Source organism: Gigantopelta aegis, chromosome 10 (genome assembly GCF_016097555.1).
Source record: "Gigantopelta aegis isolate Gae_Host chromosome 10, Gae_host_genome, whole genome shotgun sequence".
Taxonomy (NCBI): Eukaryota; Metazoa; Mollusca; class Gastropoda; order Neomphalida; family Peltospiridae; genus Gigantopelta; species Gigantopelta aegis.
In genome coordinates this window covers 10,997,719-11,022,887 of record NC_054708.1, presented here as the reverse complement: position 1 = coordinate 11,022,887, position 25,169 = coordinate 10,997,719, and the positions used below count along the sequence as shown (strand labels likewise).

The 25,169-nt window shown below is 38.2% G+C and overlaps 1 protein-coding gene across 2 annotated transcripts; it reads right to left on the bottom strand.

Moving 5' to 3' along the window:
- Positions 1–37: 37 nt before the first annotated feature.
- On the bottom strand, positions 38–24,818 carry LOC121384073 (ras-related protein Rab-24-like). 2 transcript variants are annotated; one of them, XM_041514294.1, is made up of 8 exons: positions 24,761–24,818; positions 21,470–21,613; positions 20,257–20,325; positions 11,829–11,975; positions 11,333–11,432; positions 10,091–10,141; positions 1,449–1,511; positions 38–919 (listed from the first exon to the last, which is right to left on the bottom strand). In XM_041514294.1, the coding sequence occupies exons 2-8, from the start codon at positions 21,596–21,598 to the stop codon at positions 852–854; spliced, it is 627 nt and encodes a 208-aa protein (XP_041370228.1). In that variant the 5' UTR covers positions 21,599–21,613; positions 24,761–24,818; the 3' UTR covers positions 38–851. The 2 variants fall into 2 exon arrangements, with proteins under 2 accessions (XP_041370228.1, XP_041370229.1); XM_041514295.1 differs by having other exon boundaries at positions 21,476–21,613.
- Positions 24,819–25,169: the final 351 nt, after the last annotated feature.

Genomic DNA, 25,169 nt, shown 5'->3' with positions numbered 1-25,169 from the left:
CCATCCATACACCCACCCATTCATACACCCACCCACCCACCCAAAACCAATCTATCCACCCATCCAAAACCAATCCATCCATCCATTCATTCAGAAATAATCACATGGGGATAAGCAGCAGCATTTTAAACATATTGTCAATCTGTTGGAATGTATTTTAAGACAGATAAAAGATGAGTTATATTATTATGTCAATGGTGGGTATTAAAAATACAACTGTCTCACATCTCTCCCATCCAATCCTTTTTGTAACTGCCATAAAGTAACAAAATTAATAATAATCAGGGGACAACAATAAGCATTTTTTTTTAGATCTGTGAGTGTTGTTTTCTTGATGCCCACAGACATTTCTTTTTTGGGCTACAGCTAACTCATTCGGTCAAATATCACTTCCAAGAGCATCAAATAGAACACCCGCAAATTAAAAAATTCAATATGGCTATGTCCATTGTAAACTGAAATGTTTTTCCACAGTATCAACTTAATGTCTCATTCTTTTTAAAAGAAATACCTGGTTACAATCTAACTGCAGACCCTTGAACTTAGCCTGTCCCATTTTTTAATGACGTCATTTTCTAATGGCATGATTAACTGTGTGGGTGTTATTTGTCTATTCGATGCCTGGAAACATACTTAACCAATAACATTACAGAACACACTCACCATCAATTGACCATGGTAAATAAAAATACTGAATTATTTGACTCTTTGGGTAGGTTAAAAATAATCTTTCTTGTTTTCGGCAGGGAAAGTCTGGGGGAATGCAGCCATTCTGCTGTCTTCCATCAAACAAAACATCTTCTGGCTGTGAACCGTGGATAAACTTAAAATAGAATTGTTAAACAAAGATGTTAGCTTCCTTTGCACATACAAGACCTTGGATGCTTCCAGTCTCTCAGTATAAATGATTCTTTATGTTCTGAAAAAGAAATAAAAGTATGTGTTCAGCTATATTAAACTTGGTAAGAAAAATAAAAAGAGAACAGAAATGGCTAATAATTCTTCAAAAATGTTTTGCTAGAGAAAATATGAAACGGTGTGTACAAGAGAATGTATTTTGGACTAATGAAATTTGCAAAGTTGAACAGATGATGAAATATAGCAGATGTTCTACTTTTAAAAACTATTCCTGTACTACTTAAGTGCAAGTGCTTCTTACAAACTACTGATAGCCACTGATATCAACTATGATATTGACACTTGTGCAAACCCCCTAATTAAATACCCCCCCCCCCACCCACCCACCCAATTAACAACACATAATAATAATCACTACTACTTTAGTTAATTCTAATACAGTATATTAAAAGAATTTGTTTTAGTTAGTGGTAAACATAATAAATATTACATATTCCTATGAATAAAGAATTTAAAAATACTTTTTAACTTGACAAATATAATATTGTACACAGAATGACATCACAAGCCCCATGGTTTCAGATACTCACCACCTGGTGTTGGAGGCTTCGTGGAATTAAGATAGTCCTTGGCAATCTGCAGGAACAATTCATCTAGAAAGAAAACAAACAGGTAGCAACATTCCACTGTTTTCATGTCTATACCCATAAACATTGAGGCAACATTCCACTGTTTTCATGGCTATACCCATCAACACTAAGGCAACATTCCACTGTTTTCATGGCTATACCCATCAACATTGAGGCAACATTCCACTGTTTTCATGGCTACACCCATCAACATTGAGGCAACATTCCACTGTTTTCATGGCTATACCCATAAACACTGAGGCAACATTCCACTGTTTTCATGGCTATACCCATCAACACTGAGGCAACATTCCAGTTTTCATGGCTATACCCATAAACATTGAGGCAACATTCCACTGTTTTCATGGCTATACCCATAAACATTCAGGCAACATTCCACTGTTTTCATGGCTATACCCATGAACACTGAGGCAACATTCCACTGTTTTCATGGCTATACCCATCAACACTGACGCAACATTCCACTGTTTTCATGTCTATACCCATGAACACCGAGGCAACATTCCACCGTTTTCATGGCTATACCCATGAACATTGAGGCAACATTCCACTGTTTTGCTATACCCATGAACACTGAGGCAACATTCCACTGTTTTCATGGCTATACCCATCAACACTGACGCAACATTCCACTGTTTTCATGTCTATACCCATGAACACCGAGGCAACATTCCACCGTTTTCATGGCTATACCCATGAACATTGAGGCAACATTCCACTGTTTTGCTATACCCATGAACACTGAGGCAACATTCCACTGTTTTCATGGCTATACCCATAAACATTGAGGCAACATTCCACTGTTTTCATGTCTACACCCATAAACATTGAGGCAACATTCCACTGTTTTCATTGCTATACCCATAAACATTGAGGCAACATTCCACTGTTTTCATTGCTATACCCATAAACATTGAGGCAACATTCCACTGTTTTCATTGCTATACCCATAAACATTGAGGCAACATTCCACTGTTTTCATTGCTATACCCATAAACACTGAGGCAATATTCCACTGTTTTCATTGCTTCACCCATAAACATTGAGGCAACATTCCACCATTTGTATACCCATAAATACATGTTAAACTCATAGTTACAAAACTAAAATAACTTTGAACACCGAGGCAACTGTTTTCATGGCTATACCCATAAACACTGAGGCAACATTCCACTGTTTTCATGGCTATACCCATGAACACTGAGGCAACATTCCACTGTTTTCATGGCTATACCCATGAACACTGAGGCAACATTCCACTGTTTTCATGGCTATACCCATAAACACTGAGGCAACATTCCACTGTTTTCATGGCTATACCCATAAACATTGAGGCAACATTCCAGTTTTCATGGCTATACCCATCAAGATTGAAGCAACATTCCACTGTTTTCATGGCTATACCCATGAACACCAAGGCAACATTCCACTGTTTTCATGGCTACACCCATCAACATTGAGGCAACATTCCACTGTTTTCATGGCTATACCCATAAACACTGAGGCAACATTCCACTGTTTTCATGGCTATACCCATCAACACTGAGGCAACATTCCAGTTTTCATGGCTATACCCATCAACACTGAGGCAACATTCCACTGTTTTCATGGCTATACCCATCAACATTGCGGCACCATTCCACTGTTTTCATGACTATACCCATAAACACTGAGGCAACATTTCACTGTTTTCATGGCTATACCCATAAACATTCAGGCAACATTCCACTGTTTTCATGGCTATACCCATCAACACTGAGGCAACATTCCACTGTTTTCATGGCTATACCCATCAACACTGAGGCAACATTCTACTGTTTTCATGGCTATACCCATCAACACTGAGGCAACATTCCACTGTTTTCATGGCTATACCCATCAAGAGTGAGGCAACATTCCACTGTTTTCATGGCTATACCCATGAACACCGAGGCAACATTCCACTGTTTTCATGGCTATACCCATAAACATTGAGGCAACATTCCACTGTTTTCATGGCTATACCCATAAACATTGAGGCAACATTCCAGTTTTCATGGCTATACCCATCAACATTGAGACAACATTCCACTGTTTTCATGGCTATACCCATGAACACCGAGGCAACATTCCACTGTTTTCATGGCTATACCCATGAACATCGAGGCAACATTCCACTGTTTTCATGGCTATACCCATGGACGCCGAGGCAACATTCCACTGTTTTCATGGCTATACCCATGAACACCGAGGCAACATTCCACTGTTTTCATGTCTATACCCATGAACACCGAGGCAATATTCCACCGTTTTCATGGCTATACCCATGAACATTGAGGCAACATTCCACTGTTTTGCTATACCCATGAACACTGAGGCAACATTCCACTGTTTTCATGGCTATACCCATAAACACTGAGGCAACATTCCACTGTTTTCATGGCTATACCCATAAACACTGAGGCAACATTCCACTGTTTTCATGGCTATACCCAGGAACACTGAGGCAACATTCCAGTTTTCATGGCTATACCCATAAACACTGAGGCAACATTCCACTGTTTTCATGGCTATACCCATGAACACTGAGGCAACATTCCACTGTTTTCATGGCTATACCCATGAACACTGAGGCAACATTCCACTGTTTTCATGGCTATACCCATGAACACTGAGGCAACATTCCACTGTTTTCATGGCTATACCCAGAAACACTGAGGCAACATTCCACTGTTTTCATGGCTATACCCATAAACACTGAGGCAACATTCCACTGTTTTCATGGCTATACCCATAAACATTCAGGCAACATTCCAGTTTTCATGGCTATACCCATCAAGATTGAGGCAACATTCCACTGTTTTCATGGCTATACCCATGAACACTGAGGCAACATTCCACTGTTTTCATGGCTACACCCATCAACATTGAGGCAACATTCCACTGTTTTCATGGCTATACCCATAAACACTGAGGCAACATTCCACTGTTTTCATGGCTATACCCATCAACACTGAGGCAACATTCCAGTTTTCATGGCTATACCCATCAACATTGAGGTAACATTCCACTGTTTTCATGGCTATACCGATCAACATTGCGGCACCATTCCACTGTTTTCATGTCTATACCCATAAACACTGAGGCAACATTTCACTGTTTTCATGGCTATACCCATGAACACTGAGGCAACATTCCACTGTTTTCATGGCTATACCCATGAACACTGAGGCAACATTCCACTGTTTTCATGGCTATACCCATGAACACTGAGGCAACATTCCACTGTTTTCATGGCTATACCCATCAACACTGAGGCAACATTCCACTGTTTTCATGGCTATACCCATCAAGATTGAGGCAACATTCCACTGTTTTCATGGCTATACCCATGAACACCGAGGCAACATTCCACTGTTTTCATGGCTATACCCATAAACATTGAGGCAACATTCCAGTTTTCATGGCTATACCCATCAACATTGAGACAACATTCCACTGTTTTCATGGCTATACCCATAAACATTGAGGCAACATTCCACTGTTTTCATTGCTATACCCATAAACATTGAGGCAACATTCCACTGTTTTCATTGCTATACCCATAAACACTGAGGCAATATTCCACTGTTTTCATTGCTTCACCCATAAACATTGAGGCAACATTCCACCATTTGTATACCCATAAATACATGTTAAACTCATAGTTACAAAACTAAAATAACTTTGAACACCGAGGCAACTGTTTTCATGGCTATACCCATAAACACTGAGGCAACATTCCACTGTTTTCATGGCTATACCCATGAACACTGAGGCAACATTCCACTGTTTTCATGGCTATACCCATGAACACTGAGGCAACATTCCACTGTTTTCATGGCTATACCCATAAACACTGAGGCAACATTCCACTGTTTTCATGGCTATACCCATAAACATTGAGGCAACATTCCAGTTTTCATGGCTATACCCATCAAGATTGAAGCAACATTCCACTGTTTTCATGGCTATACCCATGAACACCAAGGCAACATTCCACTGTTTTCATGGCTACACCCATCAACATTGAGGCAACATTCCACTGTTTTCATGGCTATACCCATAAACACTGAGGCAACATTCCACTGTTTTCATGGCTATACCCATCAACACTGAGGCAACATTCCAGTTTTCATGGCTATACCCATCAACACTGAGGCAACATTCCACTGTTTTCATGGCTATACCCATCAACATTGCGGCACCATTCCACTGTTTTCATGACTATACCCATAAACACTGAGGCAACATTTCACTGTTTTCATGGCTATACCCATAAACATTCAGGCAACATTCCACTGTTTTCATGGCTATACCCATCAACACTGAGGCAACATTCCACTGTTTTCATGGCTATACCCATCAACACTGAGGCAACATTCTACTGTTTTCATGGCTATACCCATCAACACTGAGGCAACATTCCACTGTTTTCATGGCTATACCCATCAAGAGTGAGGCAACATTGCACTGTTTTCATGGCTATACCCATGAACACCGAGGCAACATTCCACTGTTTTCATGGCTATACCCATAAACATTGAGGCAACATTCCACTGTTTTCATGGCTATACCCATAAACATTGAGGCAACATTCCAGTTTTCATGGCTATACCCATCAACATTGAGACAACATTCCACTGTTTTCATGGCTATACCCATGAACACCGAGGCAACATTCCACTGTTTTCATGGCTATACCCATGAACATCGAGGCAACATTCCACTGTTTTCATGGCTATACCCATGGACGCCGAGGCAACATTCCACTGTTTTCATGGCTATACCCATGAACACCGAGGCAACATTCCACTGTTTTCATGTCTATACCCATGAACACCGAGGCAATATTCCACCGTTTTCATGGCTATACCCATGAACATTGAGGCAACATTCCACTGTTTTGCTATACCCATGAACACTGAGGCAACATTCCACTGTTTTCATGGCTATACCCATAAACACTGAGGCAACATTCCACTGTTTTCATGGCTATACCCATAAACACTGAGGCAACATTCCACTGTTTTCATGGCTATACCCAGGAACACTGAGGCAACATTCCAGTTTTCATGGCTATACCCATAAACACTGAGGCAACATTCCACTGTTTTCATGGCTATACCCATGAACACTGAGGCAACATTCCACTGTTTTCATGGCTATACCCATGAACACTGAGGCAACATTCCACTGTTTTCATGGCTATACCCATGAACACTGAGGCAACATTCCACTGTTTTCATGGCTATACCCAGAAACACTGAGGCAACATTCCACTGTTTTCATGGCTATACCCATAAACACTGAGGCAACATTCCACTGTTTTCATGGCTATACCCATAAACATTCAGGCAACATTCCAGTTTTCATGGCTATACCCATCAAGATTGAGGCAACATTCCACTGTTTTCATGGCTATACCCATGAACACTGAGGCAACATTCCACTGTTTTCATGGCTACACCCATCAACATTGAGGCAACATTCCACTGTTTTCATGGCTATACCCATAAACACTGAGGCAACATTCCACTGTTTTCATGGCTATACCCATCAACACTGAGGCAACATTCCAGTTTTCATGGCTATACCCATCAACATTGAGGTAACATTCCACTGTTTTCATGGCTATACCGATCAACATTGCGGCACCATTCCACTGTTTTCATGTCTATACCCATAAACACTGAGGCAACATTTCACTGTTTTCATGGCTATACCCATGAACACTGAGGCAACATTCCACTGTTTTCATGGCTATACCCATGAACACTGAGGCAACATTCCACTGTTTTCATGGCTATACCCATGAACACTGAGGCAACATTCCACTGTTTTCATGGCTATACCCATCAACACTGAGGCAACATTCCACTGTTTTCATGGCTATACCCATCAAGATTGAGGCAACATTCCACTGTTTTCATGGCTATACCCATGAACACCGAGGCAACATTCCACTGTTTTCATGGCTATACCCATAAACATTGAGGCAACATTCCAGTTTTCATGGCTATACCCATCAACATTGAGACAACATTCCACTGTTTTCATGGCTATACCCATGAACACTGAGGCAACATTCCACTGTTTTCATGGCTATACCCATGAACACTGAGGCAACATTCCACTGTTTTCATGGCTATACCCATAAACACTGAGGCAACATTCTCCTTTTTTCTGGCTATACCCATCAACACTGAGGCAACATTCCACTGTTTTCATGGCTATACCCATAAACATTGAGGCAACATTCCACTGTTTTCATGGCTATACCCATAAACATTGAGGCAACATTCCAGTTTTCATGGCTATACCCATAAACATTGAGGCAACATTCCACTGTTTTCATGTCTATACCCATAAACATTGAGGCAACATTCCACTGTTTTCATTGCTACACCCATAAACATTGAGGCAACATTCCACCATTTGTATACCCATAAATACATGCTAAACTCATACAGTTACAAAACTAAAATAACTTTGAACACCGAGGCAACTGTTTTCATGGCTATACGCATGAACACTGAGGCAACATTCCACTGTTTTCATGGCTATACCCATCAACACTGAGGCAACATTCCACCGTTTTCATGGCTATACCCATCAACACTGAGGCAACATTCCACTGTTTTCATGGCTATACCCATAAACATTGAGGCAACATTCCACTGTTTTCATGGCTATACCCATAAATATTGAGGCAACATTCCAGTTTTCATGGCTATACCCATAAACACTGAGGCAACATTCCACTGTTTTCATGGCTATACCCATGAACACTGAGGCAACATTCCACTGTTTTCATGGCTATACCCATGAACACTGAGGCAACATTCCACTGTTTTCATGGCTATACCCATGAACACTGAGGCAACATTCCACTGTTTTCATGGCTATACCCATCAAGAGTGAGGCAACATTCCACTGTTTTCATGGCTATACCCATGAACACTGAGGCAACATTCCACTGTTTTCATGGCTATATAGTATACCCATGAACACCGAGGCAACATTCCACTGTTTTCATGTCTATACCCATGAACACTGAGGCAACATTCCACCGTTTTCATGGCTATACCCATAAACATTAAGGCAACATTCCACTGTTTTGCTATACCCATGAACACTGCGGCAACATTCCACTGTTTTCATGGCTATACCCATGAACACTGAGGCAACATTCCACTCTTTTGATGTTTACACCCACAAACATTGAGCCAACATCCCACTCTTTTCATTGCTACACCCATAAAAATTGAGGCAACATTCCACTATTTGTATACCCATAAATACATGCTAAACTCATACAGTTACAAAACTAAAATAACTTTGATATATAGAGTACTTATTTTGATTAATGTTACACACAGCCTTGAGTCTACAATATTACTATTACTCTGAATAGACATTCTGAATAAGAAACAGATTTTAATTCTGCATTCAGACTTGTATCAATGTCAAAACTGAAAATTGCTTATTTGACATCATTTTATTTTCAGACGTGTTCATGGGATATTAATGCTCCCATTTGAACTGACATCAGTCAGTCACTTTTCGACTCAGAACCGGCCATTGTCGCCTATTGTCCCATATGCATCGCCTCAAAATTCCACCGTCCATGGAATGTCCCTGTGGCACAGGAACACAAGATCCAGAGCACATACTACAAGGTGTCCTACATACACCACCGAGAGAACACGCTCGTGGCCAATACCGATGCACTTTAGAGACAAGCTATGAGGAACCAAATGTGAACTGATCAACACCACACAGTTCATCAGGAACATACAAATCTTGATCTAAATTAAGAGCCGTAAACAAGTGTTTGAAGGCAGAAAAAGAACTGACAGATGATCATACAAATATATAAATGAATTATGTCATGATGAGATGCACATATCTAATGCTATATGCTCCCAGCATGATTCAGTGTTGGGAGTTTTATTATTAATTAATATGAATATATTAAAAACATGTTTGTTGAATAAAAGGATTATATAATCTTCTGAATTATACTTGTAATGAGCTGCTATGGTATACAACCTGCTGAAACAACCATTCTATTAAATATTCTTCAAGTCATCAAATGTTGCACCATGTACCTACTAGGGCCTCCATGAGTCCAATATATTGGACTCGAGTACTCGACGGTCAAACTTGACCCGTACCCGACACTTACACTAGATGATATTGAGACTGAGGAATAAAGTAAAATAGCATTATGCATCTTAATTCCATCGCTGAACACTAATGCCAACCCATACCATTGTATTGCACACATTCTCATAGCCCTGAAATTATTACAATAATCGGCTGCAAGCATATGGCAAAAGCCATGTTAAAATGTTATCTTATCTTATCCAATTCCTTGTACGGGTACTAAAGTCCTGTGAACAGACTCAAGTCTTGCTAGACTCGACCGTGCCCGAGTACTCATGGAGACCCTAATACCTACTGTACACAGTCTACTAATTTGTTTTTGGGGTGGGTTTTTTAACATTCCATTAGGTGCAGTCTGAAGACAAATTAACCTGTCTATCAAATATACATACTTATGTTTTTTCCTGTCTTGCTTGATGTCTCATACAGTTCAGCCATCACATCTAAAAATAAAAATAACCACCATCACCTTTGTCCTGGCATAATCAGTTTTGTGGGGTGCCTTTTTACATTATCAGTTGTGAAAATAAACCTAAAACGAACCTGAGACCACACCTGGTGCTTATAAAGCTTTTAGAGTGTAGACTTGAGACTCTCATAGTAATAGAGTCTTTCTCACCTCCAAACACTCTGGAAGGCACTAGTACGCTGGAATTTTTATGAGACAGTAATGTCAAGACAATGCCATACAAATTGTATGTGTACGTCATTGGAGATTGAGTCTGGACTCTAAAAGTTTTATAAGCACGGGCCCAGGTAAATATTATTGAAAAGTTGTGACAATTTAAATCCTTTATTGTTTTGTGTAAGGAAACCTGCTCTCAGAATTTCTAAGTACGTTAAAGGTATTATGGATTCTTTTGCACCAGCCCCTATTAATATACACAAACACATTTAAGTGCAAATTATGAACAACAAAATATCTGTTGCATATAAATGATTATAAAAATCTAGAACATTTGAGGGCTGAATTTACAAAGCCTGTTTTTGACTTACAAATGTATAACTACATACATTTCCAATGCTTAAACACCTGTCTTACACGCATGTAACTACATACATTTCCAATGCTTAAACACCTGTCTTACACGCGTATAACTATATACATTTCCAATGCTTGAACACCTGTCTTACACGCGTGTAACTACATACATTTCCAATGCTTGAACACCTGTCTTACACGCATTTCCAATGCTTAAACACCTGTCTTACACGCGTGTAACTACACACATTTCCAATGCTTAAACACCTGTCTTACACGCGTGTAACTACATACATTTCCAATGCTTGAACACCTGTCTTACACGCGTGTAACTACACACATTTCCAATGCTTAAACACCTGTCTTACACACGTGTAACTACACACATTTCCAATGCTTAAACACCTGTCTTACACGCGTGTAACTACACACATTTCCAGTGCTTAAACACCTGTCTTACACGCGTGTAACTACACACATTTCCAATGCTTAAACACCTGTCTTACACATGTGTAACTACACACATTTCCAATGCTTAAACACCTGCGTTTAAGAAAAACAGGCTTTGTAAATTCAGCCCTAATTATTGCCAAAGAAACTAAATATCAGTGTGAGATGCTGGTTTTGTGGTTATGGTTAGTAAGGTACATACCCATTGCTAGAGCTTTAGCTGCTTGTTCGTCCACATTCCGTAGATCTGGATCTGACTCAATGAGGTCACACTTGGTTCCACATAGATAGATCTTACACGACTTGCAACAGACAAAAATATATTTAGTGCCGTATTCGAAATATAGGATTTTATTCCCAAATTTTACATAAATAATAATTAGAAAATTCGTTTTAATTTTTAAAACATGAAAGTAGGTAAAGATAAAATTGGAGAACATTATCCAAATTTAATAATGAATCAGTGTGAATCTACACAGCAATTGCTTTTAACATGAGATAAAAATACAAATATCCTTATCAAGTGCATGTGCAAGGGGATGATTGAAACCCCTCCCTGTTCATAGCAGATTTTCTTTTTTCAAATATATTCCCCCCACCCCCCCACTAGAATCTTTGCTTGCTACAGTCTTGACATCTCTCTGCATAAATTCCTTGACACTTGCTTGCTCACGTATATAACTTATATAAGTCTATACCTCTTCTTTAGCTCTAAGTTCTCCAATCCAGAATCGAGCTCGATCAAAGCTTGATTTGTCAGTGAGATCAAAACACAAGATGGCTGCTGCGGCTCCCCGGTAGTAAATTCGACTCATGGCTTCATAGCGCTCACTTCCAGCTGTGTCCTGAAACATAATGTTACTAAAAAAGTAACTTCTAAAACCTACAAGCCCCCCAAACAAAACAAACAAGAATTCTACACAATTAAATGCTGTGCCTACTATAAACATTTTTGGTTCACTGTGATGAACATTTATAGGTGCAACTATAAACCAAGTTTCACTGACCTAGGTCTTATAGTTTGTGAGAAACTGATGTAAATGCGAAACTATAATCCAAATGGTGTTACCATCACCGTCGCCCCGACAATCGGAAAAGTAATACCTGTATTTTGTCGTTTAATTTCGTAAAAGCGAGACGATAAAATGACAATTCTTAACCAAATACATTTAATATTCTCATTAGGCAGTGTACATGTATATATCATTGCGTGAGAGCTAAAAGGTCGTAAGTGGCAGATATGACCTTTAACATCTTTTTTGCATATTCGGAATCGCCATCCCCGATTACATATTGTCACAAAAAATCGTAGCTGTGTCCCTAATTGCATCGCCTATACAGAAGGATTTAAATGGTTATAAGTGAATCACAGATACCATTTTGCACGAAAATAGACGTAACTGACACATACGACTTCCTCCGATTTGCTTGCTGTCCATTATGTGAACACGACTGGTCGTGTATGGTAGATACACCCTTTTTAAATAGAGTTCATTATATAATTATGTCTGACATAGGTCGTATGTGCCAAATACGACACATATGTATTCTTTGTTATCGGTCTGTGATAGAAATTGCAAATGCGAAGTACAATAGAACATACATTATGTCAATATTTTTATGTGCTTGAATCCTAAAAGTAATATGACTAATATGACTTTTGTCGTTGTGAGAGTCCGGTCTATTTAAGAAAAACATTTGGTACTGCATGCAACAGACCATTTGGCAACAGACAAGAATGGTATCTGTATACATGTGTATATAAATAGAAATTGCAGTAACATTAATGTTTGTATGGTTTGCTATTTTATGTGCACCATAATTATAATAATAAACATATTTTGGTGAATTTTCATGGAATTAAAACTTTAATTTAGTTTAGAGAGAGAAAGACCAGACCCTACGTTTGTTTATAAACAACTGCCCTGATATGGTGAAAGAGAGTTCACGGTGTCTGGGAAAGTCACTTTCTAGCTTGCAGCCCAATACAGCGGTCAAGCTTTCTTTTGCTTTGCACAATTTAATTGCTAATTTACTATTGATATGATGAATATACACTTTGTATAATAATGATTAAGATTTTTGTGAAGAATGGCTGCGACAGGAGAGATTGTCAAACCACAACCTGAGATAGTGGACAGTGAAGCAGAGAAAAGTGAGAACTTTACATCTGACGCATTGGCGAAAGAGCTGGGACTAACTAGAAAAACAAGCAAGTTTTGCGCAGTGAAGAACTAAATTCTAGAAAAGTGCTCATACTATTAGATGCCAGAGACGTTAAAGAAATCGGGTTGCCTCTGGGGCAATACAAGTTACTGTGGTCATCAATAGAAGAGAGAAAATGGTGCACAACAATTGACTACGTGGAACATGGAAGATCAGGAATCTCCTGATTTCACAATCAGAGATATCCGCAAACAAACGGACAGACTGACGGAAGCAGGTAAGAGACTAGATTGCTTGCTTGCTGGGGGTCCCAATAAAACGGTAATAACTCCATCAGCTAACTCTGTTATGGACCCACGGACAATTCTGCCCATGAAAGTGCAGGCTAGAAAGGCTTTGCATATAATTCAGTTTTTAACAGAAAAGGCTAAACACAGAAGGCAAACCCGGCGTAAAGATTTTGTGCTCAAAACCAGCGGCTCGGATAATGAACACATTCTGATTAAAACGGATAATGACCATCCTTATGCAGGTATTTTTGTTGAAGAATGGGGTGCCACCAATTGCCATCTGCTGAACCAGCTACTAACGTCAAACACGCTCGACTGGGCAGAGCTCAAATACTACCTGGCATACACTACTAAAATATTTGAGTTTGCTAAAAAGTATGAATGGAACAGTGTGCTGGACTTTAACTAAAATTACAGAGAACTGCAGGCCGAGCACCAATTTAAATGGGGGATATTTGCTCCACATATGGAAATCCAAATCTTAACACCCAAGAAACCCCGGTTTGTATCACAAGCGTCACCTGGAAGCCATGAAAAATGCGGAGAAGGCTGTAAAATCTTCAAGGCAAAAGGCAACTGTCCTTTTGGGGCCAAGTGTATCTATCTTCACCCCACGCGGCAGGCCAGCAATGATGCACTGCCACAGCAGGCAAAAACCTGGGAGTAACGGGTAGGCGCACATCTGCCTTAAACTTAGCAGCTTGGGAGAGCGAACTGCCTCGCAATTTCCATGATCGAGATTTTATCGTGAATGGTATTCGTGAGGGATTTAATATTTTAAATCGGCAACCAGCAGTGAAATGCACGCACTTGTGGAAGCACAAATCAAAACGGAACTTGAAAATGGACGGTACAAAATTGTTAACGGGAAACCAAATATTGTTTCCGCCCTTGGGGCTATACCTAAGAAAAATTCGTATTATTCATGATGCCAGCCGCCCTCCCGGGAAAGCCTTGAATGACTTTGCATACAACTCTCCATTCAAGTACCAAACACTGCAAGATGCTGTCGATCTTATTACACCAGGGTGTTTTATGGCAAAGCTAGACCTGGCCAATGCATACCGGTCAGTTAAAATACACCCATCTAACTATCAAGCAACAGGCTTAAAATGGTGTTTTTCCGGAGATACTCACCATACGTATATGATAGATGAGAGACTACCTTTCAGGGCGTCGAGTTCACCAGAAATATTCCATAGACTTACCCAATCTGTCAGGGTTATTATGGCAGAAAAGGGATACAAGGACACTGTGGTGTATTTGGATGACTTCTTAATTATCGCTAAATCCTATGACGAATGCCAGAACATTCTAAACATCTTAATGCAGCTGTTATGGAAATTAGGATCTAAATTCACTGGCAATGATCTTGAGTATTCCACACGATCAGATAACAGAATTGAGAGGGCTGTTAGTGAAAACCTTAAGTAATGGCAAAATTACTAAGCGCCAGATTCAAAGCATAGTGGGAAAGTTAAACTGGATAACCCAATGCGTGTATGGAGGACGCTTCTTTATGAGACGCCTAATTGACAGAGCCAATGGTCTGAAATGTCCATGGCACAGATCACGTATTACTAAAGATATGAAAGGTGATATAATGTGGTGGATCCAGTTCATGTCAGTGTTCAATGGAACGATGCCTACGGTTGACCAAAGACCAGCTACACCCGTGAATATCGATGCTTGCCCCCTAGTAGGTGGGGCATACTACTGCGTTGAGTTTGTTCACACCCCATGGGCGGTTACCGAGGCAGCGGATCTACCGATCAACTACCAAGAAGTTCTGGCATTGGAACCAGCAGTTGCCAGATGGGCACCGTTATGGAAAAACAAAAAAGTGACTGTGCCTGATGGAGCTCGGCCTTGATCAACAAATCAGGACTTTCCAGGAAAATGCGTTCGCAAGCTCTACTAAACGAGCGTACAGAACTCACTGTGACTCTTATTTGGTGTTCTGCAAATCCCTGGGATATTGTGCTGTTACAGCCTCATCTGTAACTATTTGTCGGTATGATCGCATTGCTGGCAAAATCGCTGAAATATTCATCCATCAAGCAATATGTGAATATTATTCATTTACATGTATTACATTTGGAATGGGGCTTGCCAAACCCACTACAAGCAAACTTTCACCGTACTCATATTCTGAAAGGTATACGCTGTCAATTAAGTGAAAATGTTATTTGGAAGATGCCAATTACACCAGCGTTACTGGAACACATTCTTCAGATTTTAAACTTGCATCAAACGGTTGATGCTAACATTTGGGCAGCCTGTTTACTTATCTTTTATGGGCTACTGAGATGATCAAATGTGCTTCCAACCTCTCTTGCAAACTTTGATAATTCCAGGCACTTACGACGAAAGGACATTATGTTTTACGGATGGGGTACCAATATTCACATTCGATGGACTAAGACAATTCAAAATAGAGAAGGCATGTTGGACATTCCTCTGCCACGATTGCACAACCACGTGTTGTGTCCAGTGCAAGCATTATTCCTTGCTTTGAAATTAACCCCGCAGGCTCCGCCTGATGGACCGTTATTCGTGCAACTCACGTCTTCTGGGTACCGACCACTCACAGCCACGGTTTTCGTCGGACGCATAAGAGTGTCTCCGATTGGCTGGTTATGATGCGGCCAAATATTCCGGTCACAGCTTTAGACGGGGAGGTGCAACATGGTGCTATTCTGTAGGATTATCAGCACAAGACATTAAGTTTATGGGTGATTGGAAATTAGACTGTTTTACCAGGTACATTGACATAACGCAACAGAAACGTTTTCAGCTGGTACTACTACATCGGTCCTATACTAGTATTGGCAATTGGGATAAACAGACTTTTTGCCCTCTCGTAAGGTCAAAGACAAAATGACATTGATAGGGATTATTTAAGGTTAAATAATTGTTAACAAAGAACCAACAACTTATATAGGTGCACCCTTGATACAACATTTTAATAACTAAGCGATTTCATATCATTACATTGGTATATACATGTATAACATTATACAATAATATTATGTATGTTTTGTGCGTGGTTGATACAGCAACCAATAATAATTGATGCGCTGGTAGTCAGTATCTTTATTATGGTATGATGCTGTAATATTATGTTGTTTATGTACGCGTTTTTTGTAGTTGGAGCTAATAGGTTTTAGTTTAGAATAAAGCTCTCTTTCACCCCTTCAAACGTGTTTCTTTTTTTAATTAAAAAACAAATATCTATTTTGAAATGTTTTTAATTGAAGCAAAGTTTCCAACATGTAATTTGTATCTGTAAATACAATTTTAATTCATAATAATGTTGTATGTGGCATATACGACCAAAATGCAAGCATAATCACACTGATTTTGAATGTACATGTATTTAATTATATGTTACTGTGATCAAGTTCCACCTTTCAGCTGCTTTGGAAAATTGACAGGATCGCCCTAAAGTAGGCATTATGGATTAACAATATTGCACCTACAAACGTCATTGTAAGTTATCCAGGACAAAGTCCAGTAACAAAAGACAGTGTAATCAGACGTAAGGTTAAAAGGCAAATAAAGTGAATGTGGCTTCAACATAAACGATAGCAAGATCTATGAACTTTGATTAACTTTACAGTTAACAAATATTTGCAACAGAATATCCCTGTCCTGAGTCAGACCCCCGATCCTGTTGGAGTCCGGACTCGGGATAGGCATGTTCGAAACACTAGTGGTATATGGACTATGGACACATTAAACCAGTTACTAAGCTAAGCTAAGCAACAGAATGTTGAACGTGAACATGACACAACACACAAACACCAAAACATTAGCACAACATAGCACGCACAACAGAAGCTGAACATGACATAGCACACACAACATAAGCTGAACATGACACAGCACACACAACAGGATGTGAACATAACATAGCTCACAACAGGACCTGAACATGATACAGAGCATACACAACAGAACTTGGCACATCAATGACAACAAGACCTGAACATAACATAGCAAAAACTGAACATGAGAAAATAATCACCATAGAAAATAAACGTGACATAGCACTTGTGACAGTTTATTTGTTTTGTTTTGTTTAACAACATCACTAGAGCGCATTGATTAATTAATCATCAGCTATTGGTAACACTTGGTAATTATGACTCATAGTCATCAAAGGAAACCCGCTACATTTTTCCTACAGACAGGACAGTACATATCACGACCTTTATCCAGTCACTTGAGACAGAACCTGAACATGACATAGAACTCACAACAGAACCTGAACATAATAGAGTACTCACAACAAAACCTGACCATGACTTGGCACACACAACAGAATCTGAACTTGACATAGTACACACAACAAAACCTGAAGAAGAACATGACAGAACACACATACAACATACCATGATCATGACATAGCACACACAAGAGAACTTGAACATAACATATCACTCACAACAGACGCAGAAAATAATTTAGCACACACAACAGAAACCGGAGGATTGATCACTTAACACTCAACAAAACATGGAGCGAACACTGCACATAACATAGTCTGGAGATATCACTGAACACACATCATATATAACCTGGAGAGATCTCTGAACACAGTAGAACCTGAAGAGATAACTGAACACAATAGAACCTGGAGAGATCACTGAACACACATTATAACCTTGTGAGATCACTGGACAAACAACAGAACCTGAAGAGATCACCAAATACACAACAAAACCAGTAGTGTGCACTGAACACACAACAGAACCTGGAGAGATCACCAAATACACAACAAAACCAGGAGTGTGCACTGAACACACAACAGAACCTGGAGAGATCACCAAATACACAACAAAACCAGGAGTGTGCACTGAACACACAACAGAACCTGGAGAGTACACCCAACTCACAGCAGAAGCTGTAGGGTTTACTGTTCACTCAATATAACCTGGAGAGTACACCCAACTCACAGCAGAAGCTGTAGGGTTTACTGTTCACTCAATATAACCCGGAGAGTACACCCAATGCACAGCAGAAGCTGTAGGGTTTACTGTTCACTCAATATAACCTGGAGAGTACACCCAACTCACAGCAGAAGCTGTAGGGTTTACTGTTCACTCAATATAACCTGGAGAGTACACCCAACTCACAGCAGAAGCTGTAGGGTTTACTGTTCACTCAATATAACCTGGAGAGAATGCTGCATACTCAACAGGTGGACATGGTTTAGTGTTCACTACTTCTGGCTTTGATATTCAGTACACAACCTCATTGGAAATGTAAACCCTATATCCTTTGAATGAACTTCACTTGAACCCGGTGTATCCCAAACCAATAAGCTGCTAGACATAGTTTCTTCATTAAAGGATACCAGTTTCAGTTTGCTTAACTATTCTGGTTTGTCTGTTGCACTAGCTGATAAACCAAGTATTCTTTAAACTAGTGAAGTACACCCTGAGGCAGCAGAACCAGGAACTATCTGCAAAAGGACTCCTATGGCGCAAAGAACACAGAAAGAACACTACACACAACATGACATTAGTTTTTCTGATGACTCATCAGGAACGAATACTTGCCTGGAAAAAGTGGTTTTGTATGGACAAGTCGTCCAACGAACCACCAGTGTTTCTGCCAGATTTTTGGGCATGGCTCTATGGAATTGAATGCAACCACAGTCAACAGAGATATAGGAGGGGGGGGTCCTCCCTCAGAAAGAAAATGGGTTAAGTTTTGGGTTAAGATTAAGAAAATTATACAGTAATGATAAGAGTAATTAATTTTGTCAAAAAGTTAACTTAAAAAAAAAAAAAATCTTCAAAAATATTTAGGTATGGTACCATACCCGTTTTACCCTCTGGCAGAAACCATGCACCAGATAAGGTCACACAAAATCAGGGGTGGGTCAAAGAAAACAAGGATTTCACGAGTCTTTTTCACATTATTATTTTGTTCAACTGGTGATTTTATTTATCGTATTATTATTAACAAAAGTAAAATGTGATTTGCAAAACTGAAATGTTTTTAGAAGTGATGGTTCTTTCAGAATAAATATTTTAATTTACTTGATATACTGTTGGTCATAAAGGACGCATTTAATTTAATCATGAATAATTGTCCTAACTACAACTATTTAAGCAAATAACTAAAACACCTAATATGCTATAAATACTGCAAATATACAAAGAAATTGTAAATATGTTCAGCTTTCATTATCATTAAAACAAATTTGACATCTTAACTACTGATCAAGGAAAACAGTTTTCCTTCATTATCTCGGCTTTTTAAAAATGAATTTTTATGCACTTACATCCTTCTGGCTCTCATGCGACGACGATATAACGAAAGAGAGAGAAAAATATTTAAATTTGATTCAAGTCAAAAAAGGCTGTGTACAAAGTAAATATTCTCATATTTAATAACGCCTAAAACAGTCAAACCTAATTTTGCGGCCATCTTTATTAAGCAACCACCTGTGTTAAAAGACCACATTTTTATTCTCCGAAATAATCTCATATTGCATAAATTAACCTGTATTAAAAGGCCACTTTTTGATACTCCATTTGGACTGCTTTAACAGGTTTGACTGTAAATTGTGACCCTTTAACACAGAGTAGAAACAACGAAGGTCCATTCTCTTCGATTTCCACTAGAATATTTAGAAATTGATGTTAATGTTTACCCATATTCCCAGAGTCAGTGTCTTTTTACCAATCTCCACTTTCTTAGCTCCAAATGCAGCTCCAATTGTCTAAAATATATAAAACAGAACATTGAATTAATCTGAACTGATAAACAGTGTTGTGCCATGAATTTCATAAGTATTTAATAAAATTGTTGACATATGTAGTACATATCAGTTACCACTTTTATCATCAAGTACATGTACTTATAATGATTAATATTATTCACATCTGACATCCTGATTGAACAATTGACCCAATACTGAAATTGCTGAATATATTTAAGGATGACTATACCTTGTTACTAGGAGACTATTACACAAATACATGACATTATACAGTGAGTTTACATGTAGTTTAATGGTACAATGTAATTCTACATTTATATACATGAATGTATAAACTCTGCATTTTGTCTCAATATATATTCAAAATAAAAATCATTAATGAGCATTCAAGATAAAATTATTTTATCTTTTACATGACTAAACTATAAACACTAAGATTAAAAATAAATATGTGCATCAATCAAATATATATACATGCGAATGTGCATTGCATGTAAAAAAAACACATATAAAATTGTAAATCATAATGTAATTCCACCCATTAAAGTATACAACACCAGGCTTCGTTTTAATAAAACTTTTAAGTGCAGTCTCAAGGCTACTAACAAAGTCTCTACACCAGCTATATGCCATAATATGCCTGCCTATTTAGTATGGAAGACGTAACATACATTTTAAATGAAAATATTGAGTATAGATCTATACACAGGATCAATATAATGCCAGGATTTATACATTCAATGTGCAAAGAAAAACTCTCACTGCCTTCTAAACACTACATGTTTGCCATAGCAACAAAAATTATTAATGCTAAATGTGAAAATACACCAAAAACAGTCTATAAAATATTTTGATATCCAAATCATCTGACTCGAAATTTTTATTTTCAATTTAAACAAAAAATATTTATTGTATCATTTTCAACACAGTTGAACTATTTGCTTGTTTGTATTTAGAAAGTAGTGAGAGTCATCCATGTGCAGTTATAAGTGTAAAGGTAAAGACCAGTATGTTGCATCATTCAATTAAAAGCAATACTGAGATATATTATGATGTTGACAAAGCATCCCACATACAAGTAACTTGCATTAGCAAAGTGCACAATACAGACCGCAAAGCATTCTGTGCTACCGGAAATAATTACCCTTACATTCTGGTATGCCACGGTATCACCAGTGAAATGACCACGGATGTACCGCTCAACAAGAGATGTCTTTCCCGCATACGACTTGCCGAGCAGAACGACCTTCACATCCACCTTACTTCCACTCATCGCAGCCTTCAGAACCTAAAACAATATTAGTGTTCATTCAGGGTTAGTCCTAGCACTTGCCAAATTCACCATTTGTGAAGTTTGAAAACAACTGGTAACTTTTGTTTTAATGTTAAGAAATATTTTCATGTAATAATTGATATTTTGTTGAAAAATGTGGGTTTCTGCAATTTAAAAAAAAAAGTTCAATCGATAATTCGGGGAAAATTGCTGCACCTTCAGAGCTAGTATACCCTGTCATTATCAGTGTCAGCTATCTCGAGTGTTCCTACGTTTATTTAATATCTCTTATATATATATAAAGGTTAACTTTATAATAGAGTTTTAGTCAAACACAGACAAATAAAAAAATTCCAAATTGTAGTCAAATACCAGTACCAGGAGATGACACTAAGTATGTTTACATTTTCAATAAAGGATATATTTTATCATTTCTAAATAAATAAATCATTTTTAATAATAACAATAATTAAAAAAACAAAACCCTTTGAATGTAAATATTTATTTATGTTGAATATTCGTGGGGCTAAGCATACACAGTATATTGTTATTACTTTTCACTAGTCTTTTTTGTTTCCATCTATGCAAATGAACATCTGATCTCCATCTGTTTTATCATCATAATATTTCAATTCAACTTATTTTCGTAATTAAATATCCAATTAAGGTTCAAGCATGCTGTCCTAGACACACACCTTAGCTAGCTGGGCTGTCTGTCCAGGACAGTGGGTTAGTTGTTAGTTGGTTAGTGGTTAGCGAGAAAGAAGTGGGTGTATTGGCCTTATACCTACTCATTGAGCCCTTTAGAACTCTCTGGGTTGGAGCCAGTACCTGGCTGCGAACTCTGTACCTACCAGCCTGTAGTCCGATGGCTTAACCACGATGCCACCAAGGCCAGTTCACCATAATAAACAATAAGTTGAACGAGAGTGAGTGCACCACTAGGCTCAATGGGGAGGTGTACACTTAAGTCTCCCAAGTGTATGACCCCCAATGAGAGATGATTACCCGACAAGCACTGCAGACTCTATGTCACACATATCCTGGACTCGGGTGATACACAAAAATACATGTAGCCCAACTGACAGCAAAAGCATGGAGCATGACCCTGTCAAGTAGTCCCATACCAAAAGGGAAATACTGCAGCTTCAACATTCATCTTATTATCATCATCTATATGTTTGTGATGTCAAACTAAAAAAATGTCTTTGTCTCTGTGTTGTATGTTTGTGGCATTTAAAAAAACAAAAACAGGAACAACCGTTTGCGTCTTACATCAATCCTTGTACACTATGATCTGGGGAATACATTAATTGCAATTATTCTTTAGGATAATTCTAATAAATATATATTATTTGCACCATTTAACATGCATTATTAATGTGATTTTCCCGGCTTGCGGTGAACTCGTATGGAAAACTTACTCGTATGGGGGGAAATGCAGTGAACTCGTATGGAAATCCACAAGTGAACTCGTATGGAAGACTTACTCGTATGGGGGAAAATGCAGTGAACTCGTATGGAATTTACAAACTGATATATCCAATACTGTATACTATACAGTATATAGCAACTTCAAGAACTTGTGTGTAGTTTTTATGCAGAGTTCGACAAATCTGCTAGCCCGCTATTTATTATTCATTGGATGCTTTTTACAGATAATTAAAATTAAACATGACTGAACATACTTTGAACATACGGGTGACACGAAAATAGGTGATTGTCACTGACGCACAAACTGCGGTTCACACGCAAATAGTTGACTGATGGTGACATAAACAAGAAGCATGTATACAAAAGAAGTGTCAAAATACACATTTAAGAGAAATATCAAAGTATATCTGCATATCCATACATCCCCATACGAGTTCACCATTATTTTTTACATACGAGTTCGTTTTCCATACGAGTTTTCCGTTCATACGAGTTAGTTTCCATACGAGTTCACCGCATCCCATTTTCGCCTCCCTTTTTCGTTTCTTTTGTACCTATTGTCCGAACCAAATTATTAACAACTACGAAAAATTACTCTCCTACCTATAATTGCTGTTAGATTTCCTCCAAAGTTTGTCCAGACAGAAATCTTGAAAAAACCCATTACAATGACACAGATTCTACATACCAGATGATAACTATGTCACCTATATCGACTTCGCTGAGAGCGCATAGGGCAAAAAGCATGTAATTTTATGCCAGCTGCCATTTTGACTTTTTATGGAATATTCTTCAAGAGGGGTGAAAGGATAGGACTTAATCTAACAACGTCATAACATTTTATGATATAAAAGCAAACGTGATGATGTCATATTATTTATTACTATTTTTTATTATTATTAAAAAAAAATTAATGATACCACTAGAGATAATTGATTTCATATTAATTGTGTCACATACTTTGGAGGCTTTCACCCCTCTTGAAGAGTATTCCATAAACAAGCAACATGGCAGACGACAGAAAACTGCATGTATTTTTCCCTATGCAATCTCAACAAAGACGATATCGGCGACATCGTTGCAGTCTCATGTGTGGAATCTGTATATTTGTAGTGAGTTCTTTGCCATTTTGTCTGGACAAACTTTGGAGGAAATCTAACGGCAATTAAAGGTAGGAGAGTAATTTTTTGTAGTTGTTAACAATTTGGTTCGGACAATAGGCTGCATTCAGCTAGACCGAGCAGAAGAACGTCTGCTAAACTGGTTTATGCACTTCACATTAAACAAAATGGCCACGTCAGGAACCAATCAATTAGTTCGCGAACCTTAGCGAAACGTTGGCTGACTGAACTTAGGGCTGTTTCCTTCATTTCTACATTCAAATATCTAACCTCGAACCAAAAAATATTTAAATGTAATTTTAATAAATTATTTAAATATCAAAATCAAGATGTTTCAAACCTTTCATTTCCCAACAGATTTGAATATTCCATTTTTTCTCTGTTTTAAAACACAAAGAGATTTTTTTTATTAGGCTACTGGCTAGCCTACACAGAAAATCATACTCAAATACTGAGTAATCGAGTTACGTGAGTAACTGTCTCAGACTCAAGTGTCTGCCCTCCTCCCAACCAGAATTATTTTGACATTTAACAGTGTTTATTTCAATTCTGATTTAAAACCCAATGTTTAGTGTGTAACTAATAAAGCAAATATAAACAGATTTACCTCACAAAGTCTAAATAAAGCAGTTTATATATAGCAATGAAAATGTGATCACCATCCAAAATAATTACATTTCAACAAGAAATAGAGTTATCTGCCTTTAAAATAAAAATGCAATTTATATAAATATTGTTTGATGCATATAACGAAACCTGAACACGATCGGTCGAAATAAAGACAGCAAACGAACAACAATAATAACAACAGCAACAGCAACAACAACAACAACAACAACAATAATAGAAGAAGAAGAACAGCAGCAACAACAACAAAAATAATAAGAAGAAGAAGAAGAAGAAAAAGAAGAAGAAGAAGAACAACAATATTGTTGAAGATGATGACAAATAAAAATATGATGATGATACCGATGATAATGATGATGATTGTGATGATAATCATGATGTAGGAGGGT

Excerpts from the sequence above, each read along its gene's own strand:
- LOC121384073 (XM_041514294.1), bottom strand. The coding sequence starts at position 21,598 with ATGAGTGGAAGTAAGGTGGATGTGAAGGTCGTTCTGCTCGGCAAGTCG. Across the intron at positions 20,326-21,469 it reads TGGCATACCAGAATGTAAGG|ACAATTGGAGCTGCATTTGG; the intron begins GTAATTATTTCC and ends TATATATTTTAG. Across the intron at positions 10,142-11,332 it reads AGCTAAAGCTCTAGCAATGG|ATGTGATGGCTGAACTGTAT; the intron begins GTATGTACCTTA and ends TTTTATTTTTAG.